This window comes from Balaenoptera borealis (assembly GCF_965194805.1).
Source record: "Balaenoptera borealis genome assembly, chromosome: X".
NCBI classification, from domain to species: domain Eukaryota; kingdom Metazoa; phylum Chordata; class Mammalia; order Artiodactyla; family Balaenopteridae; genus Balaenoptera; species Balaenoptera borealis.
The window spans coordinates 113889796-113911848 of NC_138881.1; the positions used below are offsets into that span (position 1 = coordinate 113889796).

Below are 22053 nucleotides of genomic sequence, written 5' to 3' on the forward strand. Positions count from 1 at the left end.
CAATTTCTACCCCTTGGGAGAGAGGCCAAATGCCATGCAATGTCAGAGCTGCACGGAGACTGGCCGGGTACCCGGGCTTGCGCCGACACGGTCTGGGCCTAGGGTCTCTGCTGCCCTCTGCTGGCCACAGGCTGGTGCGGTAGGAATGTAGTCATTCCTTTGAAGGAATGACTTTGAAGTCATTCCTTCAAAGTGCTGCTGCTGGGGCCTCTCCTCCTATTGCCGCTCCCACTGTTACCCCCAGAAACTAGTACCCGGTACCAGGCGCCTCTCAGGTCCAGGTACTGAGCCAGGTGCTGTGGAGACAGAGATGACAAGTCCCAGACAGATATCCAAACAGAGAGTTACAATAAAGTGCAGTTAGGGACTTCCCTGGCAGTCCAGTGGTTGACTCTGGGCTTCCAATGCAGGGGGCGCGGGTTCCATCCCTGGTGGGGGAATTAGATCCCACGTGCCGCATGGTGCGGACAAAAAAAAGTACAGTTAGTGTCGCCAGAGAGCGTGGATCAGGATCCCTGAGTTCCCCCCCCTCAGCGGTGCTAGGCTCCTACTTTGTGTCCACTGCCAAAAGAGGTTCTGGGAAAATAATAGTACCACCTACTTGCGTCTGCACAGAGCTTTATCGTTTTAAGCATTCGCTTAGTACACATCTCAATTGATCATCACAACAAACCGGTGAGGTTCGCAGAGCTAGTATTAATATCCCCATGATATAGATTACGAAACCCAGGCTCAGAGAGGGTGCATAAGTAGCCAAATGTAGCACAGCCTGCTGTTAGATTACAGAGCTTGGACTTGACTGGCTGACTTCAAATCCACTCCCTTTACTCCTGCACCGCACTGCTACCTGCTGCTGCTTCCTGAGAGGTCGGTAGATCTTGGTTAAGGCCAAGTGCTCTTAGAGCCCTACCATGCTCTAGCTAGACAGCGGCAGGCAAGTCACTTTACTTCTCTTTGCCTTGTTTCCCTCATCTTTGAAGTGGGAAGAATAACTGTACTTGCAAGGTTATTTTGAGGACTAAATGAGTAAAGGCTTATGCCAGCCATATAGTTAGCACTTAATAAACGTCAACTCTCAATATCACTGTCAACACGTGAGGCAGACAACTTGGGGCACGTGTGACGAGCCCACCCTGACAGCTCATTTTTCAGTCTTCCGGGGACTACACCTCTTCCTCTTGTCTCCAAGAGGACCTGCAGGAATAACGGGGCTGCAGAGGGTGGAGGGACTAATTCTGCCCTGGAGAGATGACCTCTGTCTTTCTAGGGGCAGGGGCAGGGGGGAAACGGGACCAGGGACCAGGACTCGTAAAAGAGACTTTTATAATGTTCTTGTTAAAAAACATTCTCATTGTCGGGTGATGTGTTGATATTGCTCTGGACTCATCAGTGAAGGGTCGCAAGCCACCCAGGTCAGTGACCAGTCGTATGGCTTATACATTAGCAGTTTAATTAAATTATATTTTAAGAGACAAAGATATTTGTTTGCTATGTATTTTTTAAAATTTTTATTGAGGTATAGTTGATTTACAATATTATGTTAGCTTCAGGTGTACACACAATGATTCAAAATTTTTATAGATTATACTCCATTTAAAGTTATTATAAAATATTGGCTATATTTCCTGTGCTGTACAATATATCCTTGTGGCTTATTTATTGGTAGACATTTTAATAATTAGAAATGCCTCTTATTATCAGGACATGTATCAAAGAAGGACCTTATAATATGTACCATATATGCAGTCGGAGAATTTTATCCGGCTGTAAATACAGGCAGACCTCGTTTTATTGTGCTTCACTTTACCGTGCTTTGCAGATACTGGGTTTTTTTTGCAAATTGAAGGTTTGTGGCAACCCTGCATCGAGCAAGTCTATCGGCGCCATTTTTCCAACAGCATATGTTCACTTCATGTCTCCGTCCCATTTTGGTAATTCTCTCAATATTTCAAACTTTTTCATTATTATTCTATTTGTTATGGTGATCTGTGATCAGTGATCTTTGATGTTAGTATCAGTACTATGGCTCGTGAAGGCTCAGATGATGGTTAGCATTTTTAGCAATAAGGTATTTTTAAATTAAGGCATGTACATTGTTTTTTCAGACATAATGTTACTGCACACTTAATAGACTACGATCTAGTGTAAACATAAATTTTATATGCACTGGGAAACGAAAAAATTCATGTGACCCACTTTATTGCGATATTCGCTTTATTACCATGGTCTGGAGTCAAACCCACAGTATATCCGAGGTCTGCCTGTAAATGCATTTTGTAGCAAAAGCGGGGGAAGAAAAGAATTAAAAAGTGTTCCTGTTGAAAACATTCTCTTCTTAAAGAGAACTTTTTAATTACAGAGAATTGATCATTGCACAAAATTCATCTTACCCATACAGGCAAAACAGGGTCAGTATGGGCTGGTACTAGGAATGTGGGCAACGACTTAATTATATAATAGTATTTAAACTGGACCTTCTATCTCAATGCTCTGGGATCCCATGACAATCCGTCCTCGCACTTGGCTGCTTCTCCTCAAATCTTCCTGAGCCTCCTCTTTTGGCTCCTGCATGAGCTCTTCTTTCTCTACCATCCCCTAAATGTTAGTGTTTTCCAGGGATCTTTCCTTGGCCTACAGCCCTCACACACCACAGCCTCTTCCTCAGTGATGGAATCCTTTCCCATAACATCAATGACCATTGATGACCAAGTTGATGACTCCAAAATCACCATCTCCTACCAAGACCTCTCCCAGGAGCTTGAGACTCACCATCTACCCGGCTACTGGACATCAGTACCCAGAGGTCCCACAGGCACCAGTCCCTCTGAAATGTGTTTTGCCAGGATTTCCCTGGCGGTCCAGCGGTTAGGATTCCATGCTTTAGCTCTGAGGGCGTGGGTTCGATCCCTGGTCGGGGAACTAAGATCCTGCAAGCCGGAAGGTGCAGCCAAAAAAAAAACCACTGTATTCTGTCACCTGTTTTCTCTGCATCATTTAACAACACTCTTATCCATTACTAGTCACTCCCCATTCCCCCCTGCCATTTTACAACCCCATCAGCAATGTATGACGGTCAAATCTCTTGGGGAGTCATTCCTGATCCCTCCTTCTCCTTTAGTTCGCACAACTAAGCACTTAACACCCCAGCTACAGTGATCTGCATGTGATCTCCAATAGAAACATGCTTTTCCTTCTCTGTCTCCTCTGCCTAGAATGTCCTTCCTCACTCTCTTCACCTAGGGAGTGCCTACTCGTTCTTTAAGATTCAGTACCTCTGGGAACTCTTACTATATCATGTCCCTCCTGTTCTGTGGGCTCATTGAGCCCTGTTGGAGCTGTCTTCCCCAGAAGACTGGGACACCCTCACCCCCATCCCCTAGCCCCGCTTAGCTGATTCAGTCCTCTCTCACAAGCACCTGAAATTTATCAGGCACTCTATGAAGAGTTGTCAGGTGAATGAATGTCTTCAAATGAGTTGCAATACAATATTTACTGGGTGCCATCTTAACAATCAGACCCTGAAGGCAGCAAGGACTCCAACCTGGAGGCATGGCCCGGTGTACCCAGTCCCACCACATCAGCACACAGCTCTCCTAGCCAGGAGAATCTTAGGCACCTCGAAACTTTGTCCTCAATCAGATAGGTGGCTGTTGACCAGAACACAATGAACATGAAACTAACTCAGACCTACCCGGAAGCACATGCCCTAGCAGATCCTTCCCCTCAAACTCCAAAACCCCCGCCAAAGAGAAGGGTGGCCACCGCCTGAGCCTGAATAAAGAACTCTAGCGTGGGGCAGAAGGAAGCTACATCCGTCTCTGAGTCTGTTCTAGTGCGCCATCCCATCTCGGGGGCTTCCATGTTTAATGCCTCTCCACACTGTCTCCGCTCGAATCCCAGATCCACCTGCCTGCCTGCCTCTCAGACCTTGGCCCCACCTTGATCACTTGGTAGCAACTGATTGGCCAGCCACACCAAGTGCCAAGCCCATGAGCTCAAAGGAGCCCATCTCTCTGAGGAGGGCATCAGCCTTGCCAGCCTACTGTCTGCTCAACATCAGGCCCCAGACTTGGCCCCTTGATTAGGTATTCACTTTACACGTATTTCAATACTGAAACGAGATACCAATACTAACACTAATCGCCCATTTGCATGCCAACTATAAGAGAAAGCATCATTTGAAAAAACACAGACTATGCACACATTAGAATACTTTATTATTTTAGCTATGCTTTATTGCTGTTTAATTCATGATTCTCAATCTTGGCTGCACCTTGAAATCACCTAAGGAGTTTTAAAAAAAATACCGATACCTATAAGTAAATCAATCAATCAACAGTAACTTATTAATTAATTAATTGATTAATTAACCAGCTTAAAAAAACTGATTCCTGAGTCTTCCTCCCAGAGATTCTGATTTAATTCACGTGGAGTGCAGCCTGGACACAGAGTTTTAAAAGCTCTCCAGGCGATTCTAATATGCAGACAGCACTGAGACCACTTTCCTTCCGTTTACTTCCTAGACCACAAATCCCCTCCCCTTGACTTGGTTCTGGGCAGTGGACATCGGCAATGTGATAACTTGGTCTTACAATGACTTTAGTTCCCCCACCCAGTGGTGTCCAAACTGAAAGTCCAAAGTGCGAGAAACCCACGCTACAGAGTGACTCGCTGGGGTTTGGTGCCAGATCTTACAACGCCCACTTTCCAGTCCAGGGTGACTAAATGCTGAAGTAGTACCACCCGCCCCCCCTCCTTTTTAGTCCCTCACAGCGCCTGCTCTCACCTATTTTATAATTAGTAGTTGATTAGCATGAAAAGATCTTCCTTCCTGAATGAGGCCTCACAATTGTGTTTTTCAACTTCTGACTCAAATTGCAGGGCCACTTGGGGTTTTTGTTTGCTTGCTTTTTCTTTTCACTCACTGAATTCTTAAAAATCCTTTTGTTGTTGTTGTTGCTGTATTTTGTTTTTCATTTTTATTGGAGTATAGTTGATTTACAATGTTGTATTAGTTTCTGCTGTACAGCAAAGTGAATCAGTTATACATATACATATATCCACTCTTTTCCCATATAAACCATTACAGAGTATTGAGTAGAGCTCCCTGTGCTATACAGTAGGTTCTTATTAGTTATCTTTTTTATATATAGTAGTGTGTCTATGTTAATCCCAATTTCCCAATTCATCTCTCCCCCCTTTCCCCCCTGGTAACCATAAGTTTGTTTTCTACATCTGTGACTCTATTTCTATCTTGTAAATAAGTCCATTTGTACCATATTTTTAGATTCCACATGAGTGATATCATATGATATTTGTCTTTCTCTAACTTACTTAGTATGATAATCTCTATGTCCATCCATGTTGCTGCAAATGGCATTATTTTGTTCTTTTTTATGGCTGAGTAATATTCCATTGCATATATGTGCCACATGTTCTTCATCCACTCCTCTGTTGATGGACATTTAGGTTGCTTCCATTGAAACTCCTTTTGAAAAAAAGCAGCTTGGAAGCTGAGTTAGGTTGTTTCTGCATAGAAATAGAAGAGCGCCTATACCCTGTGTTTTCACCAATGGTAGAAAAACTACTTTTTCTTTTTGCAGGAAAAATAAAGATTAACAGCCACGGAGGACCAAAGCTCAAGTTTCACTTAGAGGAAACCAGATTCAATTTCCCATGTGACACTGAGAGTGTGTATTCCAAGGTCAGGATTTACCTAATCAGGGCTCTGTTGTTTCCAGGGAGAATGTGGATTCTACACGTTGGGTTTTAGGGTGCACATGGTAGGTGGTTTTGAGACATTTCCTCAGCAGTTTATTACTGGCCAAGACAGAGGTACCACTGCAGCTCTCTCCCTGAGAAGGTTCCTCCCACAAAGCTTCTCACTTCCTTTTCAAAATTTACTTATTTCGCTCATCAGCAAGAAAATGAAAATGTCTTTTTCACTTCTCTATGATCTTCTCCCCAACTCAGCAACTTAATGCACCTCTGTCACTTTGATTTATTCAAATGATGTGAAATGTCAATCTATTGAAGATCTGTAAGGACCGTGGGTAGTGTCACCCACTGCCCTGAAAAGCCAACGGATTTCAGCTCTCTGAACGGATGTCAGACAGGGGCAAAGCTGAGCCTGCGGGATGTCTTCCTGCTGTGCTTCTCACTGGAGTGAGTCAAGGTGACTTGGGCACATTAATGAGGAAGCCACATCTCCTGCCAGTTTTTTAAAAATATTTATTTATTTATTTGCTTGTTTATTTTGGCTGCGCTGGGTCTTAGTTGCTGCACGTGGGATCTTCGTTGCGGCATGCGGGATCTAGTTCCCCGACCAGGGATCGAACCGGGGCCCCCTGCATTTGGAGTGCGGAGTCTCAACCACTGGGCCACCAGAGAAGTCCCTCTCCTGCCAGTTTGAATGACACCATCTTGGCAAAAAGGAAAATAGCCCCTGAGAGACATTTCCCCCCAACTGTGATTTCTTAGAGAGCCACGACAACGTTCTGACACTTAATGAAGCAGAACCTTTTGATCCCAACCACAGTCTGATCTCACTGGATTGGGAGCAGCCCCAGACAATTTAGATGAGGGCGCCACCAGTTGAGGTCTTTATGTGAGGCCTCATTAATTAGACTGTGAGGATGGCCTTACATGGTGCTTGGCACAGAGGTACGAAGCACCCATTGTGTGTTAGATATTGCTATGATTATTAAAAGTTCTTTTCCAGAAGGTTCCACCAGTGCCTGAAAGGTAGGCTTATGTCGACGAAAAATTAATCAGTCAATCTAAGAAAGAATTGGAAAATTTTCTTCGAGCCAAATTTGAGGATTATAACCTGGGAAGAGCATCTCAGAAAGCTCTGAGGACTGTTCCACCCGTTAGAAGTCAAGCCACAATTTATATACGTTTTTTGAGACAGAGGGCTGTACATCAAATGACTTATTATTGACAGTTTACGTAATCCAGATTTAAGCACCTTTGTGGTGGGTCATGTGACCCTTTACAAGATCAAGAAGGAATGTTATCTTTTTAAAAAAATAAATTTATTAATTTATTTTTGGCTGTGTTGGGTCTTTGTTGCGGTGTGCGGGCTTCTCGTTGTGGTGGCTTCTCTTGTTGCGGAGCACGGGCTCTAGGCGCGCGGGCTTCAGTAGTTGCGGCTGGTGGGCTCTAGAGTGCAGGCTCAGTAGTTGTGGCGCATGGGCTTAGTTGCTCTGCGGCATGTGGGATCTTCTGGGACCAGGGCTCGAACCCGTGTCCCCTGCATTGGCAGGCGGATTCTTAACCACTGCATCACCAGGGAAGCCCAGGAATGTTCTTTAAGGAGTTGCCTTGTTGATGCTGGGAGAATGTTGATCTTTATGGTTGAGCAGGTCTTCCTCTAAATGCAGGAGGTTTGGTCAATGCATAATGCAGATACACAGTGCACAGTAGGGGGAGAGAGGAGGCCAAAGGGCAGAGAAGAATTTTTATGTTTAAATTTTTCTCATTTTACCATAAATATGAATTTTATTTCACACTTACTATGACTTGGATTTGGCCTGAAACATACTGTGACTATTTCTGTGGTTCTATCCTGCTGATGGCCGGCCTGGTGCTCTGGGGTAGTCAAAACCATTCCAAGAAACCTCAGGGAAATGTCTAAATTCTCCCATTGGGTTGGAATTCTGTGAATTCTAATGGGTCTTGAAATAATTGGATCGGTGTCTGAGGCTTGGAAAGGCAAGAATTCTCTTTTGCTGTACGGGATTTGGTGTGAAGTTGGCATTAAGATCAGACCTGTACTATCTTGCTTGCTTCCTTAGGAAGAAAGCTGGTGCTCGCCCCTCAGCCTCATGTTAGCTCAGCGGGTAGGAAGCTGGTCGTGAGGTGTTATATATAACAGAGATCTGACCTTGTTCTTAGCGGAGGTCGGAAGGCTTCCTCTAGAGCATTTGCCAAGTGACCTTTGTAGGGGAGCAAAACTTGCCACCCCAAGATGTCTCTTTGGCATGCGGATTATTTCGAGCTGAAAACAATCAAGGCCTGAAAGACTCAGGAAGAAATTGTCACCTTCCCCCTAAGTGCCTAAAAGAATGTACACAGAGGGCCTGTTCCCAGAATAAAGCTATCAGCGGAGACATCTGCAGAGAACATGGGCTGGGGGCAGGGGGTTGGGGGAAGAGGACCTAGAGATCAGAGTCCACTCTGTGTCCCACTGTCTCTGTCTGGCCCGGCAAACATTTATTTACCAAACGTTTGCTTTTCCATCTCTATGTCAATTGCCTTCCCGCCCTTTTGAAGTCCCAAACCCCTACCCCCAACATCCTCTTTTATCTTTAGCTGAAGTTGGTATTTAAGGTGAGGGTTTTGTCCATTTTCGGAGTTACTCAGTTTTCCTGGGGCTCTCCCATGTATACACGTTCTTAAACTTTGTGTGATTTTTTCCTGTTAATCTGTCTCGTGTCAGTTTAATTTTTAGGCCAGCCAGAAGAACCTACAAGGGTAGAGGGAAATCTCTTCCTTCCCAACACCTTTGTGGTTAAAGAGCACACCGAGCTCTCTCTGGACTTCTTCGATGGGGGAACCAAAGGTTGGATTCGCCTGGCTACCTCCAGTGAACGTGGGTGAGTGTCTCCTCTGAGCTGCGGGGCAGGAGGTACGGTGAGGACAAGATGGTCCTGGTCTCAGTCCTCAAGGAGCTGACAGCCTAGTCTGGGAGACAGAGAATGATGTGCTGGCTCGGGAGTGTGGATAAACAGTCAGAAATTTTGCAAACCGATTGTTAAACACACTGCTATTAAAAATTAAATTATGTAAACTTACAATTAAAGCAAATACAGTTAAAACAAAGCTAATAAATACTCAAAGTGGGCTTCCCTGGTGGCGCAGTGGTTAAGAATCTGCCTGCCAATGCAGGGGACACGGGTTCGAGCCCTGGTCTGGGAAGATCCCACATGCCGCGGAGCAACTAAGCCTGTGCGCCACAACTACTGAGCCTGCACTCTAGAGCCCGCGAGCCACAACTACTGAGCCCGTGTGCCACAACTACTGAGCCTGTGCTTTAGAGCCCATGCTCCACAACAAGAGAAGCCCCTGCAATGAGAAGCCTGTGCACCACAATGAAGAGTAGCCCCCGCTCGCCGCAACTATAGAAAGCCTGCGCGCAGCAACAAAGACCCAATGCAGCAAAAATAAATAAAATAAAAATAAATAAATAGTCAAAGCTCATCAGTTCCTAATCATTTTTTGTGCCTTTTATGAGTACCTGCGCTCTTGAGGCTCTCTCCATATCCACTGTGTCTGCACGATGCTGCATAGCCAGCCATTCTTCCCGAGTAGGCATTGAGTGACCTCACACTGGCAGCTTGAAATCGACCACGGTAGGGGCATTTATACTATGGAAATCAGCAATCACTATCAACCAGGAATATTTTTTCAGAAAACCAGTTATTAACCATTTACCAGCACACCACTGGAGATAGATTAGCAAATATGTGGTTTCAGTAAATGCAGGAGGCCACATGGCTGTAGGATTTCCATCTAGGGTGGAAGAGTGTGGAGGAGGCTTCACACAGGAGGCAGGGCTTAAGCAAAAGCCCTGAAGGATAATTAGGAGTGAAGATCCAGAAGCAAGAGAGGGCAGAATGATTGACCGGAAAAGATGTGTTCTTGCCTTCAGGGGATCTAAGTCCAGTGGGAGAGACAAAAGAGGAAACAGACAGAAGGAGGTGAGCAGTCAAGTGCTCTGCTGGGGCTGCTTTGGAAGCACAGAGGAAGATACTTTCTTGGTGGGGGTGAAGGAAGGCTTCCTGGAGGAGGTGATGTGGCATCTTAAGCTGAGATCAAAAGATCATTAGGAGTGGCCATGTCTCTTGGAAACTGAGGTAGAAAAGCAATGTCTGCTTATATATTAAAATATGTTGCCCACATATTCCACATAAGAGTAGAGAGTAATAATTCTTTTTAAAAGGAGTTCTCAAGAAGTGCCTCAGTCTCTTTAGAGCTTATGTAATTCTTGATATGTTGCCTTGTGGGTATGAGGGGGCCTTAGTTTCTAGGACAGCCTCCCATCCATTACAGGGCTTTGCTTTACAACAGGCCTGACGGCAGGCTTCCAAGTTTTGCCTAAATACTATAGGGGTTGGGGCAGGTAGAGAAGGAAATTGGGTGCATTTGTTTTTTGGTTTTTTTTTTTTTAACTTTTGTGTTTATTTATTTATTTATTTATGGCTGTGTTGGGTCTTCGTTTCTGTGCGAGGGCTTTCTCTAGTTGTGGCGAGCAGGGGCCACTCTTCATCGCGGTGCGCGGGCCTCTCATTATTGCAGCCTCTCTTGTTGCGGAGCACAGGCTCCAGACACGCAGGCTCAGTAATTGTGGCTCACGGGTCTAGTTGCTCCGCGGCATGTGGGATCTTCTCAGACCAGGGCTCGAACCCGTGTCCCCTGCATTGGCAGGCAGATTCTCAACCACTGCACCACCAAGGAAGCCCGGTGCATTTGTTAAATTCTGAACTAAATGGGAGCAAATCTGTCATTTGGGGGAGCAATTCCTAAGTCCTATATTCAAAAGTCTGGCATTTGCTAAGTCCTTGGGTTTCCTGAGCAAATTTTTTAAAATTTATTTATTAATTTATTTATTTTTGGCTGCGTTGGGTCTTCATCGCTGCGCGCGGGCTTCCTCTAGTTTCAGTGAGTGGGGGCTACTCTTCATTGCAGTGCACAGGCTTCTCATTGCGGTGGCTTCTCTTGTTGTGGAGCATGGTCTCTACGCACGTGGGCTTCAGTAGTTGTGGCATACGGGCTCAGTAGTTGTGGCACACGGGCTTAGTTGCTCTGCAGCATGTGGGATCTTCACGGACCAGGGCCCGAACCCGTGTTCCCTGCATTGGCAAGCAGATTCTTAACCACTGCACGACCAAGGATGTCCCTCCTGAGCAAATTTTAAACCACACCATTCTCTTCTCAATAATCTACATTCATATAAACATCTCAGCCTAACTTTTCTGAGGAAAACTGGCTTTGGGATAAGGATGGATCCCCTTCTGGCACTTGTATGGGGAGCAGGAACTTTGAACAGCAAATGGGTCTCTAACTACAAAGACTCTAAGAAATGATGTGGTCTCACTTTGGTAATAAGACCTGGGGAAAATACCTACTTTCTCTTTGCATTTGGTGACTTTAAAAAAAAAAAGAACAAAAAAACTAAAGGTCAGATTAGCAACCTAGAAATGAAACTAGAATGGAGGTGAGGAAAGAAGGAGTAGTGTAACACTTTACTCCACGGCTGAGAAGAGGAAACAGATCTAGTTATCCAAGCCTCTGGGAGTGAAATGTGGGCCCTTCATTAAAAACAGAAGGAATCCCTTTGCAAATAAACTCTTGGAAAGAAACCTGGGCTAAGCTTTCTCAGAGACTTTGAGTTTTCATTGATTCTTTTGCATTCTATTCAAGTTTCTTGTTTGCAAGGCACAGAAGTTCTTCAAGCTAGTTCAGATCAAGGATGGTGGGGAAATTGGATTAACTCAGAAATATTTACTGAGCATCCACAATGTTCCAGGTTGTGAGCTAGGAGTCCCAGAAGCAGTGACCAAACTGGACACAGGGCCTGTCCTCATAGAGTGTATAGTCTAGCAGGAGAAGAAAAGCACTACACTCACAATTACATGACTTGTTATCTAATTCTAAGTGTGATGTGCACTCTGAGGGAAAGGTATGAGAGACTGTGAGATTTACTGGAGAGGAAGAAATTTTCCTCTACCCTTTTAGATTCTTCTAGGTTCTTCTGGCTGGTCTAAGAATTAAATTGACATGAGACAGATTAACAGGAGAAAATCAAACAAAGTTTAAGAACATGTATACATGGGAAAGACCCAGGAAAACTAACTCCCAAAATGGACTAAACCCACACCTTTAATACCAAACTTCAGCTAAAGACAAAAGAGGATACTCACGGTAGTGCTTTGGGGCTTCAAAGGGGAGAAAGACAATTCACATGGAGATGGAAAAGAACATATTTGGTAAAAAAAAAAAAAAAAATGTTTGCTGCTTCTTGCAGAGACAATGGGACACAGAGAGTAATTATAACAGACTTTGCTGGGTTCCTCCCTGTCTACACACCTAGTTCTCACTATAGTTACCAATGATGGTAGCTTCCTGCCTGGAACTGGTCCTCTATCTACACTCTTTAGGCAGTCAGGGGGAAGGCCAAAGCTTCTTCCTGAGTCTTTTTTGGACCTTGATTGTTTTCAGCTCGAAATAATCCGCATGCCAAAGAGACATCTTGGGGTGGCAAATATTTCTCTCCTACAGATCCCATAAGGCCCCAACCTAATGAGACTGGAGGAAAGGTCAGAGAAAGAAGTGATATTGAAAAGACTCAGGAGGGGACTTTTCTGGTGGTCCAGTGGTTAAGACTCTGCGCTCCCAATGCAGGGGGCCCAGCTTCCATCCCTTATCAGGGAACTAGATCCCGCATGCAGCAACTAAGACCCAGCATAGCCAAGTAAGTAAATAAATAAATACTTTTTTTAAAAAACCACTCAAGAGTATGCCTTTAGCTGGGATGAGGGAGGCTTATCTGGTACTTTTGTTTTTCTTCCTAATTCCCTTATCAGGCAATGCATTCCAAAATCTGCCTGGAAATTGAAAAATTAAAACTCAGAAACAATGTCAAAGAATAATCCTCCAAACGTATTTTATATCCCCAAGATCCTTCAACCAGAATGCTCAGTTATTTTCCCTGAACAGATGTTCCTGGATCTTCCATTCACCCAGGGGTTTATTTCTTGGCTGCTCCAGACAAAATGCTGTTTAGCCTGACATTTAAAATGTGTGTGTCTATAGCACTATACCCAGAAGGCACCCCAGAAAGGAATTTTCATTGGTAAATGCATTGCCTTAGTCATGGGAATGGTATGACTAACAGGTTGTGTGAGTGCTGATTACTTAAGTATGACATTATCAAATTTTCAAGTTTTAATTTTCTATCTTCACAAACGACTGTCTTAGTCTGTTCAGGCTGCTATAACAAATTACCATAGACTGGGTGGCTTAAACAACAGAAATTTATTTCTCAGATTTATGGAGGCTGGGAAGTTCAAAATCAAGACACCAACAGATTCAGTGTCTGGTGAGAGCCTGATTCTTGGTTCATAGACAGCGTCTTCTTGCTGTGTCCTCACATGGTAGAAGGGGCAATGGAGCTCTCTGGGTCTCTTTTAAAGGGCACTAATCCCACTCGTGAGGGCTCCACCTACATGGACTTAGTCACTTTCCAAACGCCCCACCTCCAAATACCCTCACACTGGGGGGTTAGGATTTCAATGTATGAATTTGGGGGAGACACATTCAGTCTATTGCAAAAATTATTTTTATAGTGCTGTAGAACTAGTTACACTGTTGGCCTATGTTTCATACTTTACGTAGAAGATATCATGTGCTTTTGACAGTTCTATTGTGTTTGCACAGTTACTTCTGTTGGGACTCAAGGCAGGTCAACCCCTAAAATGTCACAGTGGCATATTGATTATTTTGAATTAAAGTTAGTTAAGAAATGGTCAATGTAAGAGGGACACTCTGACCTCCTTTCTGTCTCCTTGAAAGCAGGAAATAAATATCATGTGAAAGGTGAATGCTTATCACCAGAGATGGGGAATTCAGGCCAAGAAGACTGTAGAAACAAACCTTGTTACTTCTTTCATTGACTACCTCAAGCTCATACTCTGTTTAGATTCTTCTCTAATTGAGCACCCCAAATCTACATTTCTTTGTCCTGTCAATTCCTTACAAATTTATTGTTTCATTGTCTAAAAAGTAGAAAAGTTGCCTGCTTTGGCCACTTCCCAGGTTCCATTTCTATGAGACCTCTGTGCTCATGAACTGAAATTTGTTTCTCTTTCTCCTGTTAATTTGTCTTGTGTCAATTTTATTATTAGTCCAGCCATAAGAACTCAAGTGAGGGAGAGGAAGAAATTTCCCTCTCCCCGACACTTTCCATCTGGGAAGTTGGAGAGGAGGCCCTTGCATTGACCCCTGCCCACTGCAGCCTCAGTCAAACATTGCCTCTGACTAAGAGCAACTGCCTAAAGGTGATGAAACATCCAGCAGACACTGAGCCTCTGGACAGGGTCCCATTTTACCTTTCCTACAACCATCTCTCCGTTATATCCAGGATAACTACTGGATAGAGAAAGGGCCTCTTCTCTTCCTACAGCCATTTCTCTCTTGCACGCTTATGGCACCACCAGTACAGGCAGAGTTGTCTGGACTAAGAAAGCAAACTGACCTCAAATTTGCCCAAAACTCAGCACTTTCCATTTTGCAGAAACTTTTTTCAGTTATAGTTGCATAAAAGAATATTTCCTCTTTAAATTTCACTTTGAACTCTACCTTTGGCTGAATCTAAATATCAGAATGAAACTCAGTGAAAACCACAATGTAGACCCCAAAGAAGTAAAGGTTTACTTGAAACCTGAAGATTTTCTCAAAAGTTTTTGAGAGGGTGCAGAAAGAAAGAACCAGCCTCACTCAGAATTACAATAAGGAGTGACATCTAAAACCACAGGTTCTAGGTCTTGGCCACCACGAGAGGTGGGTGGTGAAATAAGAATCATAATAATGATAATAATAATAATTATCACTACTACAACTACTCCTGTGTATTAAGTTTTTACTGTATGCCAGAAGGTGTCATGCTGAGCTATTTTTCAAAATCTCATTGGCTCATGCCAGCAACCATCTGGGTAATTGTGATTAAGACCTCACTTTACAGATGAGGAAATGAGGCTTAGCGAATTCAACACAAATGGCCCATATTCTCACAGCCTGTAAGTGTCAGAGCTGGGATTTAGACCTACATTTACCTTATGTCAGTGCCTGTGTTCTTAACTGAGGCCAGGTAAAGTGGGAAATATTTGAAGTCATAATAAGCTGATTTCCAAAGCAGGGGAGCAGAGTGTCCTTATTATGTCTGGATTCCTATAAATTAATGACAAACATCACACCTGTTATACATATACAATTGTATACATATATACTCTCTGAAGTTGAGGATGCTGGTGCTCTTGTTAACTCTTATTCTGACTACACGTGAGGCTCACCCTTATTGAAGTGCTTCTTACTGTGTTAATAAAAACATGTTTTATGGCCTGACCAGAAATGCTCTGTCTTGAAGCAAAGAAGGACTAGGGGGAGGCAGCCTGATAGAGGACTGTAAGCTTCAGCTAGGTTAGCAAAAGGATTTTGGTTTCCCATGGAGTGACTACAATGCGCAAAACTGCTTATTTTGGCAATACTCTTTGGGGCTGTTGTACATGGAGAAAAGCTGGGACCAGGAAGGTAGATGAGTAATAATAGCACTAATAATAGGCATGTATGCAGCCCTTCTCAGTTGACGAAGGACTTCATATATGGAGTCTCTCACTTGGTACAAATGTTTTTTATAATGGTTTATGTTGAAATAATTATAAATTCACAGGAGGTTGCAAAGAAATACACAAGGAAGTCCTGAGCAGCCTTCCCCTAGCTTCCCCCAAAGTTAACATCTTACACAGCTATAGCACAATATCAAAGTCAAGAAATTGCTACTGGTAAAATCCAGAGATCATATTCAAGTTCTACTAGTTACATACATACACTCTTGTGTTTCTGTGTGTTTCTGTGTGTGTGTGTGTGTGTGTGTGTGTGTGTGTGTGTGTGTGTGTGTGTGTATGAGTGTGGGGGTAAGACTCCATGCAATTTTATCACATGTGAAGGTTTGTATAACCATCACCACAATCGAGATGCTCAACTATGCAATTACCACAAAACTCTCTTGTGTTACACTATTATAGCCACACCAATCCTCTCTCTCCATCCCTGGCAACCACAAGTCTGTTCTCTATAACTATCATTATAGTTTTGTCATTCTGAGAATGTTATATAAATGGACTTATACAGTATTCTTTTTAGATTGGCTTTTTCTCCCTCAGCATAATTCCCTTGAGACTCATCCAAGTTGTTGCATATATCAGTGGTGCATTCCTTTGTATTGCTGAGTTGTATTCCACAGTATGGATTTACCACAGTTTGTTTAACCATTCACCCACTGAAGGACATATGGGTAGTTTCCAGTTTGGGACTATTAGAAATAAAGGTGCTATGAACATTTGTGTACAAGTTCCTGCATGTGAAATTAGGACCATAAAGTGGTTTGTAGTATTCCTTTATTATCCTTTTCATGATTGCAGGACCTGCTGTGGTATTTTTATTTTACTCCTGATGCTGGCTATTTGTGTCTTCTCTCTTTGTACCTTTTCAAATTTGCTAGAGGTTTATCAATTTTATTGAGTTTTTTCAAAGAACCAGCTTTTTGTTTCATTAGTTTTTCCTATTGATTCCATTTTCAATGTCATTGATTTCTGCTCTTATTATTATGTGCTTCCTTCTGCTTTCTTTGGATTTATCTTGCTCTTCTTTTTCTAGGTTCTTAAAAAGATTAGCTTACTGATTTGAGACTTTTTTCCTTTTCCAATGTAAGCATTTAGTGATGTAAATTTCCCTCTCACCACTGCTTTAGATCCATCCCATATATGTTGCTACATTGTATTTTCATTTTCATTCAGTTTTATGTGTTTTTTTAAATTTCCTTTGAGACTGTCTCTTTGACTCATGGATTATTAAGTATGTTGCTTAGTTTCCAAGTGTTTGGAGATTTCACTTTTATCTTTGTTATTGATTTCTAGTTTGATATTGGCCAAAGAACATACGCTGTATGATTTTAATTCTTTTAAGTTTGTTAAGGGTTTTTTGTTTTCTTTTGTTTTGTTTTTTATGACCCAGGATATAGTTATATTGTTGAACGTCCCATGAGTGCTTGAAAAAAAAAACTGTATTCTGCTGTGATTAGTTGTAATGTTCTATATATGTCAATTAGATCCTGTTGGTTAATTGAGTTAACATTGTCTATATCCTTGCTGATTATCTGTCTAGCAGTTCTATCAATTGTTAAGAGTGGGGTATTGAAGTCTCCAACTATTATTATGGATTTGTCTAGTCCTCCTTCATATCTATAGATTTTGCTCACATACTTTTCAGCTGTGTTTTTTGCTGGTTTTCTCCATGGATTGACCCTTTTATTATTATGTAATATCCTTCTTTGTCTCTGGTAATTTTCCTTGCTCTGAAATTTACTTTATCTGATATTAATATTGCTACTTCTGCTTTCTTTTGATTAATGTTTGCAAGGTATATCTTTTTCCATCATTTTACTTTCAAATTGACTATATTGTTATATTTGTAGATTATTGCTTATAGAAAACATATAGCTAGGTCATTTAAAAAAATCTATTCTGCTAATCTCTGTCTTTTAATTGCTGAATTTAGGCTATTTACATTTAAAGTAATAATTGAATTGTTAGGGCTTAAGTCTGTTGTTTCAATATTTGTTTTATGTTTGTTCCCTATTTCTTGTTCTTCTTTTTCTTTCTTCTTTTCTTCCTGTGGGTTACTTGAACAATTTTTAGAATTCCACTTTATTTATTTATAATGCTTTTGAGCATATTGCTTTGTATAGTTTTTCTAGTGGTTGCTATAGGTATTACCACACACATACATAAATTATCACCTACTAATATTGGTGATATTTTGTACAGTTTTTTTAGTGGTTGCTATAGGTATTACCACACATACATAAATTATCACCTACTAATATAGGTGATATTTTACTACTTTGTTGACATTTTACTACTAATGTTGACATTTTACTACTTTGAGTGAAGTACAGAAATTTAAATTCCATTTAGGTCTCTTTACCCTCCTCGCTTTTCAAATATAATTGTCTTAAATATTTTCTCTGCATGCACTGAGCTCCATATCAGGTAGTGTTATATCATTTGCTTCAGTCATAAAATATAATTAAAGAAATTCATGTGGTGAAGTATAGTCTATAATGTTTACTTCTATTTTTACCCATTCCATGTTCTTCTTTCCTTCCTGAAGATTCCTGCCTTCTTTTGGTATTTCCTTTCTCTTTAGAGACCTTTATTTAGCTACTCTTTCAGGGAAGGTTTGCTAGTGGCAAATTCTCTTAGTTCTCCTTAATCTGGGAATGGCTTGATTTCTCCTTTGTTCCTGAAGGATAATTTCTCTGGATACAGAATTTTTGATTGACAAGTATTTTCTGCACTTGAAAAATGTTGTGTTATTTCCTTTTGGCCTCCATGATATCATGTGAGAAGCCCACTGTGATTTAAATTGGTGGTCCCCTATAAGATTACCTATAATCCCGTGATCTTCTTTGGTTGCTTTCAAGACGTCATCTTAAGTTTTTAGAAGTTTTGTGATGCTGTGTCTTGGTGTGGATTTTTTTGGGTTTTATCCTAACTGAGATTGGCTCAGCTTCTTGAATCTGTAGGTTTATATCTTTTATCACTTGGGGGGCATTTTCATTCATTACTACTTTGAATGTTTTTTTCAGTCCCACTCTCTCTTTCCTCTCTTTTTGGGACTCATAATTTTTTTATTTGTTTCAAGAGAATTTGTTATAGATTGTTGAAGCATTTTTATGACATCTGGTTTACAATTCTTGTCAGATAATTCCAACATGAGATTCATTTCAGTATTAATGTCTATTGATTGTTTTTTTCATTCAGATTGTAGTTTTCCTGGGTTTTGGTATGACAGGTGATTTTTTAAATTGTACCCTGTATGTTTTGATTATTATGTTAGGAGACTCTTGATTTTATTTAAACCTTCTATTTTAGCATGTAGTTGCCCTGCTTAGTTTAGTGTGTAGGTTTTGGCCTACATGTATGGGCTTTAGTTCCAATGAAAATTAGTTTTCTGAGCCCTTAGAAGCCATAATCCTGTGGTCATCTGCTCTGGGTTTAGGCCATGTTTCAAGATTTTAGAAACCCCTAAAGGAACCTGATTGCAGTGTTGCAAGCTTCTATGAAGTCCCAGGGGTTTCTATTCAACTACAATTTTCCAAGACCAGAGACATAGCTCAAAACCCACTGTTCTACTACTATAGTTACTACTATTTTGGCAAATTGTGTTGACTAAAGAGAATGTCCTCACAATGGTTGATGTTGACATTTTTATCCTTTCTACCTAAAATGGGTCTATGCTGCAAATTATACCTTCCTAAACAGCATGCATATACCTTTTCCCTACTAATGGATTTTCTTACAGAGTTTGCTTTGAAACAGTTTTCTCTGTCAACTTCATGAAATGATGCTAGTTCATCTGAAATATTTATTGTAAACAAATACATTTTGACTTCAACTAAGAACTTTAGAGGATAATCTTTTTTATTATCTCTAAGAATTTTATAGGATAGTTTCGTTGATGGACTAAGAGAAGTAGTACTGTATAACTTTCCCATACCATTTTCATTTTTAAAAAGTACTTTCCTCCCTGTCATAAACAAAATGGTGGGTGCAGTTTTAGATAGGGTAGTCAAGGAATGCCTTCTCAAAAGAAGGTAACATTTGAACTGAGATGATACAATGAGAATCTAGCTATACTAACATCTGGGGGAATAGCCTCCAAGACAAAGGAAACAGAAGTGCAAAAGCTCTGAGCTGGGAACATGATAAGTGTGTTTGAGAAACAACAAGGAAAGAAGTGTAGCAGCATGAGTAAGGAGGCAAGTAATAGTGGAAGAGATCAAAGAGAATGACAGGAGTCATTTCTGTAGGGCCCTATAGGCTATAGTGAGGACATTGGATTTTATTCCAAGGGATTCCACTTAGATAGGTAATAAGGCTTTGGAGGACTTTAAAAGGATTTTGAATGACGTGATCAGATTTTCGTTTTAGAATGATCACTCCGGCTGTGATGTAGAGAATAAATTGAAGTGGGGCCAAGAGTATAATCAGGGAGAGCAATGAGGATGCTATTACAGTGGTCCAAGCAAGGATGACTATTTTCTCTGGACCATGCTTAAACATATAGCCCATTGGTTTGGATGTAAGTGATGAAGAAAATGTGAAGGGTTAAGAATGACTCTTAGGTTTTTGCTTGAGCAACTGTTGAACGGTGATGTCATTTACTGAGATGGGGAAAACTGTAAGAAAAGCATGTTTGTGATGATAGGGAATCAAGTGTTCCACTCTGGCCATGTTAAATTTGTAATGTCTTTTAGACATATAAAGGAAGTGGTTAAGCAAGAGGTAAAATATATGAATGTGGAGCTCAGAGAAGAGGTCTGGACTGAAGATGAAAACGTGGGAGTCATCAGCATGCATGGATAATATATAAAGCCATGGGACTGAATGAAATCATTTAGAGAGTGCAGACAGATGAAAGAGCCCAACCTTCAAACTCTAGAACACTCCAACATTTAAAGGTGGGATAAAAGGGGGAAAAGTAGCAACAAAACTGAAAAAAGTAACCAGTTGGGTAGAAAAATACGGTTCACTGAAGTTAGGAGAGGAAATTATATCAAAAAAGAAGAAGTGTTCTGGGACTTCCCTGGTGGCGCAGTGGTTAAGGATCTGCCTGCCAATGCAGGGGACATGGGTTCGAGCCCTGGTCCGGGAAGATCCCACATGCCACGGAGCAACTAAGCCCGTGTGCCACAACAACTGAGCCTGCGCCCTAGAGCCCACAAGCCACAACTACCCAGCCCGCGTGCCACAACTCCTGAAGCCCGTGCGCCTAGAACCCGTGCTCCGCAACAAGAGAAGCCACCGCAATGAGAAGCCCGTGCACTGCAATGAAGAGTAGCCCCTGCTCGCCGCAACTAGAGAAAGCCCACACGCAGCCAAAAAGAAAAATTAATTAATTAATTAATTAATTAAAAAGAAAGAAGTGTTCAATCATGTTGAATGTTTAAGAGGTTGAATAATATGAAAATAGCAAAATGACTATGGAGTTCAGTAATGTAGAATTTATTAGTGACTTTGACAAATGTATTTTCAGTGGCGTGGTGGGGAATAAAAGCCCAACTGGAGAAGATTGAAGATTGAATGGGTTAACAGATGAATGGATAAAAAAATATGGCATGTCTGCACAATGGAATACTATTCAGCCATAAAAAGGAATGAAGTACTGATACATGCTACAACATGGATGAACCTTGAAACATTACACTAAATGAAAGAAGCCAGTCACAAAAAACCACATATTATATGATTCCATTTAAATGAAATGTCTAGAATTGGCAATTCTACAGAGACAAAAAGTAGATCAGTGGTTTCTTAAGGTGTGGTAGGATGAGGGATATGGAGGTGATAGAAAAAGGGTACAGAGTTTGTTTTTGAGGATGAAAATGTTCCAATTCTATGATTATACTAAAAACCATTAAATTGTACACTTAAAATGGATGAACTGTATGATATGTGAATTATAGCTTCAATAAAGCTATATTTTTTAGAAAAAAGAGTGAATGGGAAATGAGAAAGTGGAGAGAGTATAGACAATTCTTTGCAAACATTTTTTTGCAAAAATTTTGCTTTGAAAAAAAAATTTTACTTTAACAGGGAATAGCTGGAGGAGTATATAGCATCAAAAGAGAATTTGTTTTAAGATAGGAATTATTAGAATGTGTTTGTATGTTTATGGAACTGATGCAATAGGAAGGGAGAAATGAGTGATTCATGAAAGAGAGGTGATCTCTGAAGGTATTTCCAACTACCTGCAGGGTAGATCCACCTGGAGGTTCTATTGGCTTTAACTCAAAATTATATCCCAAATCCATCTAGTTCTTTTCACCTCCACCACTACTACCTTGGTCCAAGTCATCATCATTTCTCAGTGGACTACTGTAACAGCCTCCAAACTTGGTCTCTTGGCTGCCACTCTGGGTGCTCTCAAATCCATTCTCTACCCTGCAGCCAAAGTGATCTTTCTAAATCTTGATTCTCCTGATTAAAACCCTGCAATGACTCACCATTTCCCTTACAATATAGTCCAAGCTCCTTAAGTTGGCCTACAAGAGTCTCCAAGATCTGACCCCAAGTCTGTGTCCTCATTTCTGAACTTTCTTCTCTTTACATATTAGGTTCAATCATTGTGACCTTCTTTCTGATCCTGGAATTCATGGATATCCTCTCCTTTCACAACCCATTTCCCACCTCATCACCCTGTAGCATG

The 22053-nt window shown here is 41.5% G+C and overlaps 1 protein-coding gene across 6 annotated transcripts in view; it reads left to right on the top strand.

Annotated features, from left to right (window-relative positions):
* Window positions 1-22053, top strand: part of VGLL1 (vestigial like family member 1) — a 569192-nt gene that overhangs the window by 36733 nt on the left and 510406 nt on the right. For 4 of the 6 annotated variants that reach the window (XM_082377971.1, XM_082377972.1, XM_082377970.1 and 1 more), the window contains one exon: window positions 5604-14170. In XM_082377971.1, coding sequence (XP_082234097.1) covers window positions 5604-5773 — 170 coding nt within the window. In that variant the 3' untranslated portion in view covers window positions 5774-14170. Of the gene's footprint in view, window positions 1-5603; window positions 14171-22053 lie in introns of those variants that run through there. The other 2 variants (XM_082377969.1, XM_082377974.1) reach the window with 2 other exon arrangements.